Below are 16497 nucleotides of genomic sequence, written 5' to 3'. Positions count from 1 at the left end.
ATTCACAGTGTCAGATTAGGATTAAAATAAATTTTAAGTTATCGTAGTAAAAAAGTAAAAATAAAGATGTATATGTATAACAAAACACAAGAAAAACACTAACTGACTAGATAATATGAAACTGCAGAGTCATAATTTGTCAGAGTTATAGTTTTGTAAACTTAGAAACTATAATATCACTTAGGAGGATTGATAATAGCTCCCTTGAATGTATATTAGTAATGCCATAGAGCCTGAGCTTTATCAGTTGAAGAGATAAAGTATTCTTTAAGAGTATTTCTCATTTCCTTCGCTATAGAATCTGCATCCGTTATAGAATGGTTAGCATCCATTCGGCCCAGTTCAATAAAATGTGGGGAAAAGTGCTGCCTCCATTGCCCTTCTCTAATGCCACCATCTTGTTCCTCGATATCAATTAAATCCGTTGTACAATACTGACGATTATTTACAGACTCATGTTCTTCCCCAAGCATAATAAAATTGTGTAGGCAAACGAGGGCTTTCAACACATTTTCGCAGTTGGTTATTGACATGTAAAGAGGTTTGTGTAAGATACGCCATCGCGCCGTCAAAATTCCAAAAGCATTCTCTATTGTGCGTCGTACACGTGATAAGCGATAATTAAAGATTCTCATATCATCACTCAGCTTTTCGCGAGGATAGGGCCGCATCATATGCGTCGATAGAGGGAAAGCCTCGTCACCGATAAAAACAAAAGGAAAAGGAGTATTTGTCCCTGGAAGTAAAGTAGGATCTGGCAAGAGTAAATCGCCTGCAGCCAGAGAACTTGCAAGTTTAGTATTTGCCCATACTCCATCATCACTTATAGAACCTGGAAATGGATATCGTGACAATTAAAGATAATAAAATTAAAGGATGAATAAATATACTCACCACGTTGCTCAATATTGACCCATGTAAACTTATATGTTGCATCGCAAACGGCAAGTAATATCATATTGAAAAATTGGCTGCAACAGAAAAAGTGAATAAATGACTGCTCAGTGATTTTTTAATATTATTGATTCCTGCGCTTAGATCCACTGAAGAATTAAAGGCAAGAACCAATCATTAAAAAATCACTAAACACTCACGGTTTTTCTGCTGAACGCAGCCATTGTTTGTAATTGTAGAATGCTGATCCAGAATTGGGTGGAGCTTGAATTGTCATATAACGTCCATCTAATGCTCCTAGACAGTTTGGAAACTGCCATTTTTTCATGAAATCTTCGCTGATGGATATCCAATCCTCTTTACTAGGAGGCTTTAAAACAATTGGCTGTAAAGTTGTCCAAATCGCCCAACAAGTCTCATTCACTATTTTATGAACAGTTGACTTGCCTATCCCAAATTCTGCGTGTTTTAACTTAGCGTTATCACCCTGGGATAAGTATCTGCAACAATCACGATAATATTACTTCAAAGAAAATGGTGAAATAAAATTAAAGTACATTAATTTTATTTACAACAAAGTGACAGCTAGGCGTAGCTCTGTAGGAAGAGAAGGTTTTAAGATGTTCTTCTTAAAGTGAGGATGAAGCAAATTTACTAGCAAATCGAACTGCTCAGGCCACATTTTGTACGCTCCAAAGAACTTTTCATGGTCACTCTGAAGTAATTCTTGAATAAAGTTATGACAAAAGCATAAGCTTGAGCACTTTGTAGTCTGTTTACAGACCGATCCTATCAGCGTCGTTGTTTTATCATCTTCCTTCTTATTATAGTCCACCATTGTAAATTTATAATAGCAATAAATTATATTGAGATAAATAACATAAAAAAAATGTAAAATTTTTTGAAAATTCATAATTATTGACGAAACGAACTATTGAGAAATAAACTGCATCACTTCAGACGGTCTATTTTTTCAATGGCTGACTTTATATCGCTGCTTACGATGCTGATATTGCTGACGATACCTCATTATGCATCATTATGAACAGACATGAATTTCGCGTTCAGCAGAGAAAACGGAGAAAACTGATCAATTGCATCCATGATGGAATCAGACAGAAACCTGAGAGAGGACGTGAGGGCCTTTTTCCTGTAACCGCTAAATGCCGCCGCATTACTGCCCTCTGAAGAAGTGGATGTAAGTTATACAATAATATCCATTTTTTTGTGATGCTCCTGATGGAAATAAATCGCTGAAATCGCTAAAATAACTAAAATCTATCAAATTAATATTGGCTGCGTTCAGCAGACTCAACAGTTTTGCAACCGTTTTATGATTGTCTGCTGAGATAGGACCATTCTTCTAGATCTAAAAGTATGATCCAATCAGCTCGAAAGAAACTTCCAACAGTTTTGCAACTGTTTTATGATTGTCTGCTGAGATAGGACCATTCTTCTAGATCTAAAAGTATGATCCAATTAGCGCGAAGGAAACTTCCAACAGTTGCAAAACAACCGTTCTGCTGAACGCAGCCATTCTTTAATTAGTCAATTCGTAAAATTCTTTGTTCTGATTGGTCGCTCAGACGCTTCGAAGCGTTTGTAGCGTCAAGTGAACCGCAGCCCCCAATCAGATGAAACCTATTACGGCGCTGGTGTTGCACCAGTTTTCCCAATGGAAAATGTTATTGAATAAGCGTGGTAGCACTGGTAGCTTTATAGGTTAAATTACACGTGTACGACGATCCAAGAAGATAGAAATAAGTTAAAAAGCTTGATATTGTAAGATAAAATCACATTTGCATTATATAAATTCTCCATATAGTTATCTGTAATCTAATATGGGAAAGTTGGACGTTAAAATATTACGATATTTAACCCCGGAAGACTTTCGTGTTCTGACAGCGGTATGAATTTTGTGATTTGTATTCGTTGATATATTCGTACAAAAATATATCACAAAATAAATTTATACAAGATCTGTGTATCTATAAATCTGCATATGCCTTCTTTTTTCTAATTTTAATAATTTTAATTTTTCATATTTTAGATTGAAATGGGTATGAAAAATCATGAACTCGTACCTGCATTACTTGCCACACAAATAGCGAATCTGCGTTATGGTGGAGTTCACAAATTACTAAAAGAAATGTGCAAGCATAAATTGCTCAGTTATGAACGAGGCAAACGGTGTAAGACACATTGAAATTTACATATGATCATAGATTCTATTAAGAATATATTCACAACCTGTTATAATAAATTTTTAGATGATGGTTATCGTTTGACAAATGCTGGTTACGATTATTTAGCCTTAAAAGTTTTAACGCATAGAGGAACAATCCATTCCTTTGGTAATCAGATTGGTGTTGGCAAGGAATCTAACATTTACATTGTTGCCAATGAAGAAGAGACTCCGCTTTGTCTAAAGTTACACAGATTGGGTAGAACATGCTTTCGAAACATTAAAGGAAAGAGAGATTATCATCAGCATAGACATTCTGTATCTTGGTTATACTTGTCAAGAATCTCTGCAACTAGAGAGTTTGCATATATGAAAGCACTTCTGGATAGAGGTTTTCCTGTGCCAAAACCAATTGACTTTAACAGGCACTGCGTTGTTATGGAGCTGGTTGAAGGTGGACCTCTGTATGTTTATTAATAATATTTCTAGTATTAATTGAATCCTGTTTAATTATGTATAATGAATTCTTATATATAGAAACTGTGTTTCGTAGGTTATGTCTATGTCCAAATCCATTATTAAAATGCCATTTAGGAATATTACAATTTGCTTCATCAAGGCGAGGAGCAATCTAATATTGCAGTATCGAGTTATTCTTCAATAAAATGTTGGCATTAATTTTAATAATAGATATGGAGAGAACTCATAAAATGCATAGCTTTTATATAGAAAATATCCATGGAAGCCTAAAAAACCTTATTTATATTATCCTATTTAGGTGTAATATAAATGAAGTAGACAATGTTGAAACATTGTACGATGAGCTCATGGATTTGATTGTTAGATTGGCGAATCATGGTGTTATACATGGAGATTTCAATGAATTTAACATAATGATCAAAGATGATGGCAAGCCTGTTATCATTGATTTTCCTCAAATGGTTTCTACAGAACACGAGAACGCAGAAGCATATTTTGAAAGAGATGTGAACTGTATCCGTGATTTCTTTAAGAGACGTTTTGGATATGAGAGCGAATTATATCCAACTTTTCAAGATATATCGTAAGTAATTGGAAAGTATATTATATCTTAATTATATTTTTTATTGATCTAGTAAATTAATGTTTTATTTATGTTAGACGTGAGGACAGCATAGATACTGAAGTCAAAGCCAGTGGCTTTACAAGGCAAATAGAAAAAGAAATTGATGCTTTTTTAACAGAAAATGGCATTGATTATAAAGAAGAAAAAGACAATATAGACAATGAAGACAGTGAGGACAGTGAGGAAGAAAAATATGAGAATTGTGTTGATAATATTGAGGATTTGAAATATCAATTAAAAGGTTTACAACTTCAAAACGAAATTGTTGTAAAAGAAGGATTTGATGCTTCAACAAGAGATTTAACTTTAAATAATGATGATGAACATTTGAAGAAAATATCTATGGTGCCATGTCCCGACAAGCGAAGTAATACGGAAAATGAATGTGAACAAAATAACGAAGATGTAACAGTAGAAAATGTAAAGGCCAATGAAAAACATGATAATTTTACATCGTATGATTTATCATCAAATACGGAAAACGAAGCAGTACGTTTTTATGATACACGAAGTATTTTAACAGTTGCTACAATTGCACCAGATTTGATAAAAAAGAGAACAAAGTTAGCACTTGACAAACGCGAGAGAAGCCAAGCAAAGAGAACACTTGCTAAAGGAGAAGCAAGCGCAGTAACGAGGATACGAAGAGATAATAGGGCTACAATTAAAGAATCAACGGGAATTTGGGGTTGGGAATAAAGTACAAGTTATTGTAAGTCATTTATTACATATATAATTAACAAAATATTTTTGTAAATAGTTTTATCACAATACATACATATATGCATGTGGTCATTTTTCTACATTATGCATTATTTTTATTTTATTTTATTTTATATGTAATATAATGCAAACATTTTCAAATAATCTTGTTTATTATTCTGATCCTTTCAAACTTTAATATATAAAGATAAATAGATATATATTTGTGAGAGATAAAAGCGTTTTTAAAATTGAATATTTGTCATCTTAGGAAAAAAGTACATTAAAAATAGATTAGAGAAAAATGTAATACTGTGTTCCTCCAAAGAACAATAATCGACAAAAGAGAAAAATATAGAAAGTAGTTTTATTTCGAGAACTAATCGTATACTTCAGTGCTTTAATTGAGCAATTTTGCAGTATTAATAATAACTACGATGTAATTGCAAATAAGTACTATTAAAATATGTATAAGTAAATCAATATAAAAGAATATCTTATGTACATATGCCAATTCAATTATATTTGAGATCAAATGTATGTAAAATCTATCTATTATTAATGAACAATTTTACCTTGAGCACTATTGTCAATATAATTGAATACTAATGCAGAACTTTTTGTAGTTTGAAACGTCCTGATAGTTTAATTTAAACATAGAAATTCCAGAGGTTCAGATGTTTCCCAATTTTTGATAGATAGATTCGTTATTACAACTTGACCCAAATCTAAAATTCTTAAATTCTAGCTGATATTCGTAATCGATTCTTATTTTGAAACCGTCTTCAGACTATCTTCAGACTATATTTAAGATGATCCTAAATACAAGATCCGATTATGAATATAGCCTTAAGTAAACGTTTACATAACATCAGATTTCTTTAGAATTTAACTTGCTATTTCTATTGTAGTTCTTTCTAATCAAAAAGTATAATGAAATCCCCTCTCTTAAAACATCGAATCAATTGGGAGAATTTGGAAAAATATCTTTCCTAAATATAGGTATGTGATAAAGATTTCCGATCTTAGGAGAAAATTTGTCGGTCTTAAGAAGCGACAGTTCAATCTTGAGTGCAAAAGGAGCATTTCTCTGTAGAGGTACACTTGGTACATCATCAAGAGAGGGTATTTTGTTTAATCTATTTGTTTTGTCTCCTCTGTTGCGTATTATACATTTCGTTGTCGTAACGCAACACGCGAGCTACGGACATAAGGCCGATTAATAATAAGAAGGAAAAGTGGGACTGCATATACGGTACAAATCGATTTGTTCCGAACAACGTATTCCTGGGACGGCATTATACAACGGTTGATGGTGCAGTTGTGAAATATATTGAACAAATTGGACTGTTCAATAAGTTCGCGCCGCGAGGAATGCTGTTGATAGTGATGGTGGAGTAAACGGCCTAGCAGGCGATAATAAGGTCACATTGGTAGCTCCAAGTACATACGTATAACTGCAGCGCGTATATATATAGCAGCAAGTTCTCTCTTGAACGCCGAGTCCCTCGTGCGTTGTGCTTATCAAAATATCCGGAATCGACACAAGCAAATCGCGGCTGAAGACTGACTAAACTAGTTTCGAATTTCCGTTGAAAAATCATGGCTAAGGACAATCTCTCTGCTATACTGTATGGTATCAACGATTTGCGCCTGGTTAGTACACGTTGCAGAAGCATATTGAACTTGCACAACTGCGCTTGCTCATATTCGAATCGAATACACCACTCTTATTATTTCGATTAAGTTTTATTAGTCTAATCCGTACTTAATAGACAAAAATGAAAAGATCAAGCAAGACTCAAAATATAATTAAAAATAAATTAAATTATATTTTACCAACTGCTGTAAAGAAAATGAAAAATTTATAATTATGTTTAATATAATCAGTTAGCGCATTTACGTACTATAATTTTTTAAATTTTGCAGATTATAGTAATTTTATTATGATTTTTATTTAGTTATCAAATTAAGGCTCGACTGTCTCGAAGTATTGGTTATATGACGTCAGAAGCAAGAAACGATATGCAGTGAATTGTTACATTACATTGATACATATTTATTTTTGAAACCCGTGCAAACAGAATAATTTCGTAATCCTGAAACCTGTAAAATATACAGTAAACTGAAACATAGGTTCGATATGTTAAGTAAAGTGTAAAATAATTCCTGAAATAATGATACCAAAAGCTATTAATAAAAAATCGTCCAGATGTCAGTTTGTCAAATATTTTACAGATTTCAGAATTACGAAATTATTACGTTTTTAAGGGAAAATTAAAAAATAAAGCTATACTTGATCTTGCTAGATGTATTTGCCCTTTGAAACACTACATTATAAATCAGTTTTCAATTTATGTTCTTTTTGGATGCAATTAACAAAGAATCGCATCTTTTCTTAGGTGCAAAACATCGAATTTTAAAAATTAGGAACAGACTAATGTGCTATTCTTGTAATTTCTTTTTAATTTTGTTTTATGCAAGCAAAAAAGTATGTGAAAAATTATATTTTTCTAAAACAAAATTTCGTATTTCGAAAATAACGAACTAGTAAGTTTATAAAAATAAATTTTTATCAATTCTTTTCAATTCACCAATTTCTTATAAAGTAAAGATATATGAATAAAAAAAGTAATTTGTTTTTCTTGAGAAAACAAAAACTACAAACAATTTTTTTTCTTATTTAGGCTACGGTCCACTTGATGCTACAAACGCTTCAAAGCGTTTAAGCGATCAATCAGTACAAAGAATTTTACGAATTGATTAATCAAAGAATGCTTCGAAGCATTTGTAGCGTCAAGTGAACCGCAGCCTTAATACGATATGGTGAATACAAGATTATAAACAACATTTTTATTAGATTTCGCATAATTCAAATTTTTTAATATATACAGATTATTATTTTTATAATCACATGTTGATCCTAATTTTTATCTCGTAAAAGATAAGTGCAAAATTGAAACAGCAGATTATTCAATACCGATTTTTAGAGTGTCACAAGTTTGTAAATTGTTTTTTTATTATTATTGTCTGCACAGCTTTTTACAATGTCGCTCAAATATATTTTTTGTGATTAGATTTAGATATGGATAATTTTTGCTGTTTTAGGAAAACACGAGAATCGAGGAACCAGAAGACAATGGTAAGAGATGCCTTTTTATCAATATTTACTATTTTTTAATTAGCTTTGATAAAAATATATCGCAGAAAAATTTCAATAATGTGTATTATTGATAAGAAATGTATTACTGAGAAATATAATTAATATTAATCAGTATTTTTTACAGATAACATTATTTTTTATTAGAAAGAAAAGAGAGTAAAAACTTAGTTTATATTGAAAACGTAAAAGAAGGATTCTTTATTCAATTGCCTAACACACTTTGTTGTAAATCAATTTACATCGAGATCTATTAATACATGCGATGACGCTCGTCGAAATATTATACGCAATGCTGTTCGAGATACATACTGATAAATTAAGCAGATTAATTTCAATTTAAAGCTGTTGAACGCTTCGCGCGTATATTTTGATCATAATTAGTTAGAAAGACGCTTTACAATAATCTTAAATTTTCGATATTCTTTTAATGAATAAAAACAATCGCACTAAAATTATGAAGCGGGATAAAGAAAGTCAGACATTGAAAGTCTGTTTTGTGATTAATTAAATTCATCATAATACTGACAATTTGGATGAAAAAGAATTTAAAAGCTAGATGTGCCTTTTTATAATTTAGTAAGTTGGGATTATATTATAATAAAGATATTGTAATTTTTTATAGAGGTGCTTCTCGAAATGGGATGCGTAGGAATCTGTGGGTCGGACGTTCATTATCTTGTCAATGGCAGAATCGGCGATTTTATAGTTAAGAAACCTATGATCCTTGGTCATGAGTCCTCTGGAATTGTCGCCAAACTTGGAAAAAATGTCAAGAATTTAAAGGTATCATACATACGTATACATAGGTATTTACTTTATCCATGAATATATTCCAGGAGGAATTTGAGAATTCAATCTCGCTTCGAAATTTTTTATTAATTTTTTCATTTTTATTAATTACAAAAAATACAGTTTTTCTCTCGATTCTGAATAAATTTTTTATTGTGATACAAAATATCTTTTGCTTCTGTTGTGGCCATGTAAATAATTTCTGGGACTTCCGTTAGTTAGAGCTTTGCTAGAGTGTTCGATACAGAAGAAAAGATTTCGCAAAGTTTTTGAGCCGAAAAACAGAATAGTGTCGAGATTAATAACTCCATTCACAATTACACATTTTGTTTATAATAACTATATTCCCAGATAGCAACGTCTGTCTTGTTGCTGGGATGTTGCTTGCTAAGTATGCATTGCTAAGCATATGTTGCTAGAATTGCAGCAACTGAGTCCTCATTTGTTGGCAATTTGATGCCTTCACGATATGATAATTTTGAGTAACAATTTGCCAGCAGTTTGCTGACAACTTTAAAATCGTTATCATCAAAATTCGTACTACTGCCATTATGTTGCCATAATAATATGCATCATCATACAATGCTGTCATATTGTCGACAACACAAGATATAATATTGATGCACTTATCTTGCTGTTAAACTGCTGGCAATATATATACACATTGTTGTTTGCACGTTGCTACAATATCAGTATATTCGAAATCGTTGAAGACAAATCTATGGCAAGTTGCCAGCATCATAAGCAATCACAGATTTGTACGATTTTGCTGAGACACGCTTTGCTATCTGGGTTTTACCTACACTTTCTTTAGGGGAAAAAATTGTGATTTACAAAACCTAATATTTTTTCTATTCATAATCAGGAACCAGAAGAAAACTAAGCCCTAAAATATCCAAAAACGCAATTTTAATCGGTATTTAAAAGAACAATTAAAAAAATTGCTGTTTATATAATAATAGAATTGATAAAACCCTTCTCTCCCCCAAAAAAAATTTTGAATGTACTCATGACTTTATCGTTACTTTTTTTTTAACTAATGTTAATATTGAATGTTAATATTGAAGAATGATTATTTTTGTATAAAATATATGTTCTTGGTATTTTCTTGTTTTGTATTTTTTATAGGTCGGTGATCGTGTTGCTATTGAACCTGGAGTGCCTTGCAGGGTATGTACGCATTGCAAAGAGGGCCGTTATAATCTGTGCAAAGATGTTGTGTTTTGCGCAACTCCGCCTGTGCACGGTAGCTTAAGACGTTTCTACAAACATGCAGCTGATTTCTGCTTCAAGTAAACATACTTGATTACATATTTACACATAATTACATTAAAACCAATAATGTGCAAACAATGATGTAGATGCAAGATAGCTACTCAGTAATAAACACTAACAGTAACATCACATTAATATTATACTTTCTTCAAAGTAATAGTATATATTATACGTAATATTGTTAAAAATTACATTGTTGAACGGGAAATTATAACATTGATGTTATATGGTATTACTGTTAGTTGGTGTTTACTGGGTACAAAGTTTTTTTTTAACACAATATGAAATAAATTGATAAAATGTGTCGTTGTAGATGGAAAGAAAATTAATTTCTGTATTTGTGATTTTTTGTAATAGATTGCCTGATCATGTAAGCTTAGAGGAAGGAGCGCTTTTAGAGCCATTATCGGTGGGAGTACACGCTTGTAAACGGGGCGAAGTCGGAATCAGTTCTAAAGTATTAATTCTGGGAGCTGGTCCGATCGGTTTGGTGACCTTGCTGGTAGCAAAAGCCATGGGTGCGACGAAAATAGTTATCGCGGGTATGTGATAAAGGATAAAACTTGAGGCAAAAGAAACAAATACTTTAATCTACGTTTTGACGATTTTCTTTATCTTCACTCAACATTTCATTCAAGTAATCATTATAAAGAACTATATACAAAAAGTGTGAGATAATATTATCTCGTAGGGAAGTATAGTAAGGTTGAAATATATATACAGGGTGTTTCCAAATTAAATCGCAAAACTTCGGGAGCGTGTAGAGGAGTAAAAAACTAAGAAAAAAAGTCCTATAGACATATGCTCGTTTTTGCTCCGTTTCAGAGAAATCGAAAAAAAATGTTTACATTTCTTGCCATATCTAGCACCGACATATTTGATTACATTTTCCACTTTCTGTTATGAATTTGTCAGTCGCTCTTTGAAAGCCTTTAATAGTAGATGAATTTTGTCTTTTGCAATATGCCGCGTACGTATTCTAATAGTGAATATGCTGATATGGTTTTTGTATACGGTTTCTGCAACGGTAATGCTTTAAAGGCCTGGCTGCTACAAGAGCCGTGTTTGACAGATGCAATGCTTGTATTGCTGCAAGAGGTGCACATTTCGAACAAAATCTTCATTAAAAAGTTTATAAATAAAATAATTAAAATAATAAATTAAATATATTTTTTTCTTTTTTCGTGATTTCCTGCGAAACAAAGCAAAAAGGAGCATATGTCTATAGGACTTTTTTTCTTAGTTTTTTACTTCTCTACACGCTCCCGAAGTTTTGCCATTTAATTTGGAAACACCCTGTATATATAAAGTTCGTAGCGCTATGCATTTCAAGCAATTTGTAACATCGTCAAAAATGAACGAAATTTAAATTTAAAATAGGCTTTTAAAGCTTAAAATTTCTTTTAGAAGCTCATCATGTCTTTTTAGTTTCTATGAGTTTGGTAATTTTTACATATAGAAAATTCCAAGCTAAACAAAATGGGAAATTTTCTTCTCACTTTGTGAGTTTATTACGTGTAAAAAAACTTATGAAAATTTTCGACTTTCTAACGTAAAAGTTAAGTTTTCTGTACAAAATTGTTTTTTGAATGTTCCTAAGATTTTTTGTTACTAAGTTATTGCGAATTATATAAAAGGAGCATTTTATCTTTGATTTCGTTAAAAATCATCATATTACAATTCAAAAAGTAGATTCATAGACTGGTATTCTTATATCGGTTCTTATATTTAAGATCATTTAAATAGTCTTAAGATGTCATAAATCAATCACAAAACTGTATTTGGTATAATTCAGTATAATTGCCAAATTTGTTTTCGTAATACAAATGAAGTAGCGCGACAAATTTTTATTTTGACCCAGTAAAAGAGAACTTCATTATTAGCTTTTTATGAAGTTAATTGCGATATCAAAATTCAGCCATTTTCTTAAAAATTCCTTGCTGATTTATATTATGTATCAAAATAACATTTTAGTATTTGTTTATTGAGAAGTAAAGGAAATTTCCGATACAAAATGACGTACATGTTGTCACTTAATGGAAAATTCTGGAGCGATTGCATTTGTAGTGTCATGATAACGAAATTTTTGACGTATAATTTATCGCAAATTTGTTTGTGAAGCGACATAAATAGTTAATCAAATTACGTAATTGTGCATTTACGTAATTGCGAATGAGAGAAAAACATCCATATTATGAGATATGGTGTAATAATGATGTTGCAATGTCGATCGCGAGATAAGCTTCGCTGAGGCTGCATTTAGCATATAGATAGATACTATCTATGGAATAAGAAAGTATATCATCGAGGTCACGCAGTTACGAAGTGTCGTCAAGTAGTCATTTTTCTATTGTAAATTTGAACTACGTATTGATACGTAGAGCGCTATTTTTTCAAGGATGCTGCATCTTTCTTCTTAATATATATTTCCATTCTTTTGTAGATGACACAAAGCATGTTTTACAAGTAACACAAGTTCTCTTTCGAAGAATTCTAAATGCAAGCCTATACAACTTGTAAATGAGATGTAAATAGGTGTGATTTATGTTTATAGATATCTTGCAAAGTAGACTGAACGTAGCGAAGAAACTTGGCGCCGATGTCACGTATCTGGTGCAAAAGGATAGATCGGAGGAGGATATAGTGGCTGATATTCATGCAATTTTCGAGGGTGAACCTAACAGAACGATAGACGCCTCTGGTGCACAATCCTCGATTCGTTTAGCGATTCTTGTAAGCTACAAAATATATCCTTATTTTAAATTAAACTATTTATATTAATTAGATTATTTAAAGTTAGTTGACAATCTAAAGAAATTAGATTATAAATCGTATTTGTATTGTATATTAGGTGACCAAATCTGGTGGAGTCATTGTATTAGTGGGAATGGGTGCTCCAGAGGTACAAATTCCACTAATAAACGCTTTGATAAGAGAAGTCGACATCAGGGGTGTTTTCCGATACGTAAATGAGTAAGTTTCAATTAGTCAAATTATATGTTAAACGGGAAAAGTACATATTAATACTAACATTTCGTGCCAAATTAAATATGAGAATAATTTGCTAATTTAATTATTGGGAGAAATAGCCATCGTGGTTTTAAAAAAATCAGTAGGCCTATTCTGTAACTTTTTAACGACAATTTTACTAGCTAGGAATGTTGTTGCATAGGTATTTTACATGATAAAAAAGCTGCGCAACGATAATGTAACGATACCAAACTGTCGTTAAAAGTTACAGAATAGCTCTACTGCAGTAGAATTCTGTAACTCGTTATGCAATCGTTATGTGTTCATAACGACAGTTGCGCAGCTTTTTTATTATATAAAATATTTGCGCGACTGTCGTTATAAGCATATAATGATTGCATAACGAGTTACAGAATTCCTGGGCCTCTATTTTGTATGCGTTTACCGATACTTGCCGATGTCGTTATATGTATGTCGTTGTGCAGATATTTTGTATGGCAAAAAAACTGCGGTAGACATGTACAGAATAGCATCCCAGGAGTTCTGTAGTTTTTCATTTATTTATAGATAAATGCACATAGATAAATTATCTTAATGTTACGCTTCATAGAAGATTATTCTATATGGTCTTTTTTTCATTTCACATTGCAGCTATGGTGATGCATTGGAGCTTGTCTCGTCTGGCAAGGTAGACGTGAAGTCGTTGGTTACTCATAATTACAAGCTAGAGGAGACCAAGCAAGCGTTTGAGACCAGCAGAACTGGAGCAGGCGGAGCTATCAAAGTTATGATTCACTGTAAATAGACGAATTACAGTAAATACAACTGTAATTCTCTGCGAGAAATGTTATGTGAAAGATTTTATATTATGCGATATTTTAAACTGAATTTAGCTATGTAAGTAATCGTCTTAATTTGATGTTTGACTTAATTAAGATAGAAAACTGGAGAAATGTTTAAATATTAACACTGTCTATATACATAAAATATATATAATAATATATATATAGTATATATACTATATAATATATATATTAAAATATATATGTATATATATCGCAGATTGGCAATGTTTAATGTTGAATCTTTCATCATGTTTCGTGTAAATTGCGCTGTGTTAATTTACACATGTTCTATCTTTTATATCTTGACATTCAATTAATGGCAAGAAACATTCCTAAATGCTGTTGTATAGAGATCGCATGAAATATGTATGTTATTATTGATGCGTATAAAGATGACCCTACCCGGTTAATAATACTATTAGTATTAACAAATTCTGACAATATGACTGATTGTATATGATTGATGTTGATATTGGATGGATTGACGTAGAATACTGACAGTGATCTGTATTTTGAATGATTCTCGAATATCAGCATCGTTTTATTAGGATCCATGTCACAGTATGTCATAGTGCAAGATATTGTATGTAAAATTAATGTGAAATATATTGTCAATAATACTGATATAAAGTTGTAAAAATATTGAAAATATTGATGCCACACTGTCAGTATTACTGAGTCAATATTATACTTTAATCAGTACTATTGAGCCATTAAGGTGTAGGATCACCTTAATGACTCAAAAGTGGCGATATTCTAATTTCGAAACAACTGTTGAATTTTAATTAATAATAACGTTTACTGATATATTTTTTCAGGATAATAACATTTGCGCAGCTTTTTTATTATATAAAATATTTGCGCGACTGTCGTTATAAGCATATAATGATTGCATAACGAGTTACAGAATTCCTGGGCCTCTATTTTGTATGCGTTTACCGATACTTGCCGATGTCGTTATATGTATGTCGTTGTGCAGATATTTTGTATGGCAAAAAAACTGCGGTAGACATGTACAGAATAGCATCCCAGGAGTTCTGTAGTTTTTCATTTATTTATAGATAAATGCACATAGATAAATTATCTTAATGTTACGCTTCATAGAAGATTATTCTATATGGTCTTTTTTTCATTTCACATTGCAGCTATGGTGATGCATTGGAGCTTGTCTCGTCTGGCAAGGTAGACGTGAAGTCGTTGGTTACTCATAATTACAAGCTAGAGGAGACCAAGCAAGCGTTTGAGACCAGCAGAACTGGAGCAGGCGGAGCTATCAAAGTTATGATTCACTGTAAATAGACGAATTACAGTAAATACAACTGTAATTCTCTGCGAGAAATGTTATGTGAAAGATTTTATATTATGCGATATTTTAAACTGAATTTAGCTATGTAAGTAATCGTCTTAATTTGATGTTTGACTTAATTAAGATAGAAAACTGGAGAAATGTTTAAATATTAACACTGGCTATATACATAAAATATATATAATAATATATATATAGTATATATACTATATAATATATATATTAAAATATATATGTATATATATCGCAGATTGGCAATGTTTAATGTTGAATCTTTCATCATGTTTCGTGTAAATTGCGCTGTGTTAATTTACACATGTTCTATCTTTTATATCTTGACATTCAATTAATGGCAAGAAACATTCCTAAATGCTGTTGTATAGAGATCGCATGAAATATGTATGTTATTATTGATGCGTATAAAGATGACCCTACCCGGTTAATAATACTATTAGTATTAACAAATTCTGACAATATGACTGATTGTATATGATTGATGTTGATATTGGATGGATTGACGTAGAATACTGACAGTGATCTGTATTTTGAATGATTCTCGAATATCAGCATCGTTTTATTAGGATCCATGTCACAGTATGTCATAGTGCAAGATATTGTATGTAAAATTAATGTGAAATATATTGTCAATAATACTGATATAAAGTTGTAAAAATATTGAAAATATTGATGCCACACTGTCAGTATTACTGAGTCAATATTATACTTTAATCAGTACTATTGAGCCATTAAGGTGTAGGATCACCTTAATGACTCAAAAGTGGCGATATTCTAATTTCGAAACAACTGTTGAATTTTAATTAATAATAACGTTTACTGATATATTTTTTCAGGATAATAACAATATATTTCATGTAAGCGATGAATTTCTATGTCCGAATCTTTTTCATCAAAAAGAGTGTCTTTCGATATAATTTTTTGTTTCTCTCATATTCTTATTTTTAACAAAAATTATATTCTAATATCCTATTATTCTAATATAATTAATAATAGGATATTAAAATACCTGTATAATTATATTAGATAATTATTCTTTACAATTAAAATTATTCTAGTAAAATCATTCTAGTAGAATATTCTAATATTCTATTATATAATATACATTTATACATTTAAAGATTGGATGTCTGTTACTCTAAGAATATTTCTTTTTACGTTAAAAGATACAGCCATTGCGTATCGATCATAGTTCGTGAACTAGCAATTCGAACATCTGGTATTTCAGCAATCGCTAAGAAACATCTC

At 31.3% G+C, this 16497-nt stretch overlaps 3 protein-coding genes across 3 annotated transcripts; 2 read left to right on the top strand and 1 right to left on the bottom strand.

Moving 5' to 3' along the window:
• Positions 1-144: 144 nt before the first annotated feature.
• On the bottom strand, positions 145-1945 carry LOC108723218 (uncharacterized). The gene is made up of 4 exons (XM_018448781.1): positions 1467-1945; positions 1095-1394; positions 895-971; positions 145-832 (listed from the first exon to the last, which is right to left on the bottom strand). The coding sequence occupies exons 1-4, from the start codon at positions 1805-1807 to the stop codon at positions 216-218; spliced, it is 1335 nt and encodes a 444-aa protein (XP_018304283.1). The 5' UTR covers positions 1808-1945; the 3' UTR covers positions 145-215.
• Positions 1946-2613: 668 nt separating this feature from the next.
• Positions 2614-6088, top strand: RIOK2 (RIO kinase 2). Its single transcript, XM_018451017.1, has 6 exons — positions 2614-2801; positions 2945-3086; positions 3165-3543; positions 3858-4142; positions 4220-4896; positions 5916-6088. Exons 1-5 carry the CDS (start codon positions 2736-2738, stop codon positions 4881-4883), a joined length of 1536 nt encoding a protein of 511 aa, XP_018306519.1. The 5' UTR covers positions 2614-2735; the 3' UTR covers positions 4884-4896; positions 5916-6088.
• A 140-nt stretch (positions 6089-6228) lies between these two features.
• LOC108724589 (sorbitol dehydrogenase) lies at positions 6229-14027 on the top strand. The gene is made up of 8 exons (XM_018451026.1): positions 6229-6542; positions 7995-8028; positions 8672-8832; positions 9967-10130; positions 10471-10655; positions 12668-12846; positions 12965-13086; positions 13735-14027. The coding sequence occupies exons 1-8, from the start codon at positions 6489-6491 to the stop codon at positions 13886-13888; spliced, it is 1053 nt and encodes a 350-aa protein (XP_018306528.1). The 5' UTR covers positions 6229-6488; the 3' UTR covers positions 13889-14027.
• Positions 14028-16497: the final 2470 nt, after the last annotated feature.

The sequence above is a fragment of the Mycetomoellerius zeteki genome, unplaced genomic scaffold, assembly GCF_001594055.1.
Source record: "Mycetomoellerius zeteki isolate Tzet28-1 unplaced genomic scaffold, Tzet1.0 scaffold106, whole genome shotgun sequence".
In the NCBI taxonomy this organism is placed as follows: Eukaryota; Metazoa; Arthropoda; class Insecta; order Hymenoptera; family Formicidae; genus Mycetomoellerius; species Mycetomoellerius zeteki.
Note: the sequence above shows the minus strand (reverse complement) of the source record. Positions and strands in the feature narration are given on the sequence as shown.

Excerpts from the sequence above, each read along its gene's own strand:
- LOC108724589 (XM_018451026.1), top strand. The coding sequence starts at position 6,489 with ATGGCTAAGGACAATCTCTCTGCTATACTGTATGGTATCAACGATTTG. Across the intron at positions 8,833-9,966 it reads AAAATGTCAAGAATTTAAAG|GTCGGTGATCGTGTTGCTAT; the intron begins GTATCATACATA and ends TATTTTTTATAG. Across the intron at positions 13,087-13,734 it reads GTTTTCCGATACGTAAATGA|CTATGGTGATGCATTGGAGC; the intron begins GTAAGTTTCAAT and ends TTCACATTGCAG.
- LOC108723218 (XM_018448781.1), bottom strand. The coding sequence starts at position 1,807 with ATGAATTTTCAAAAAATTTTACATTTTTTTTATGTTATTTATCTCAAT. Across the intron at positions 1,395-1,466 it reads CGCCTAGCTGTCACTTTGTT|ATACTTATCCCAGGGTGATA; the intron begins GTAAATAAAATT and ends TGATTGTTGCAG. Across the intron at positions 972-1,094 it reads CTGCGTTCAGCAGAAAAACC|CCAATTTTTCAATATGATAT; the intron begins GTGAGTGTTTAG and ends TTTCTGTTGCAG.
- RIOK2 (XM_018451017.1), top strand. The coding sequence starts at position 2,736 with ATGGGAAAGTTGGACGTTAAAATATTACGATATTTAACCCCGGAAGAC. Across the intron at positions 3,087-3,164 it reads TTATGAACGAGGCAAACGGT|ATGATGGTTATCGTTTGACA; the intron begins GTAAGACACATT and ends ATAAATTTTTAG. Across the intron at positions 4,143-4,219 it reads CCAACTTTTCAAGATATATC|ACGTGAGGACAGCATAGATA; the intron begins GTAAGTAATTGG and ends TATTTATGTTAG.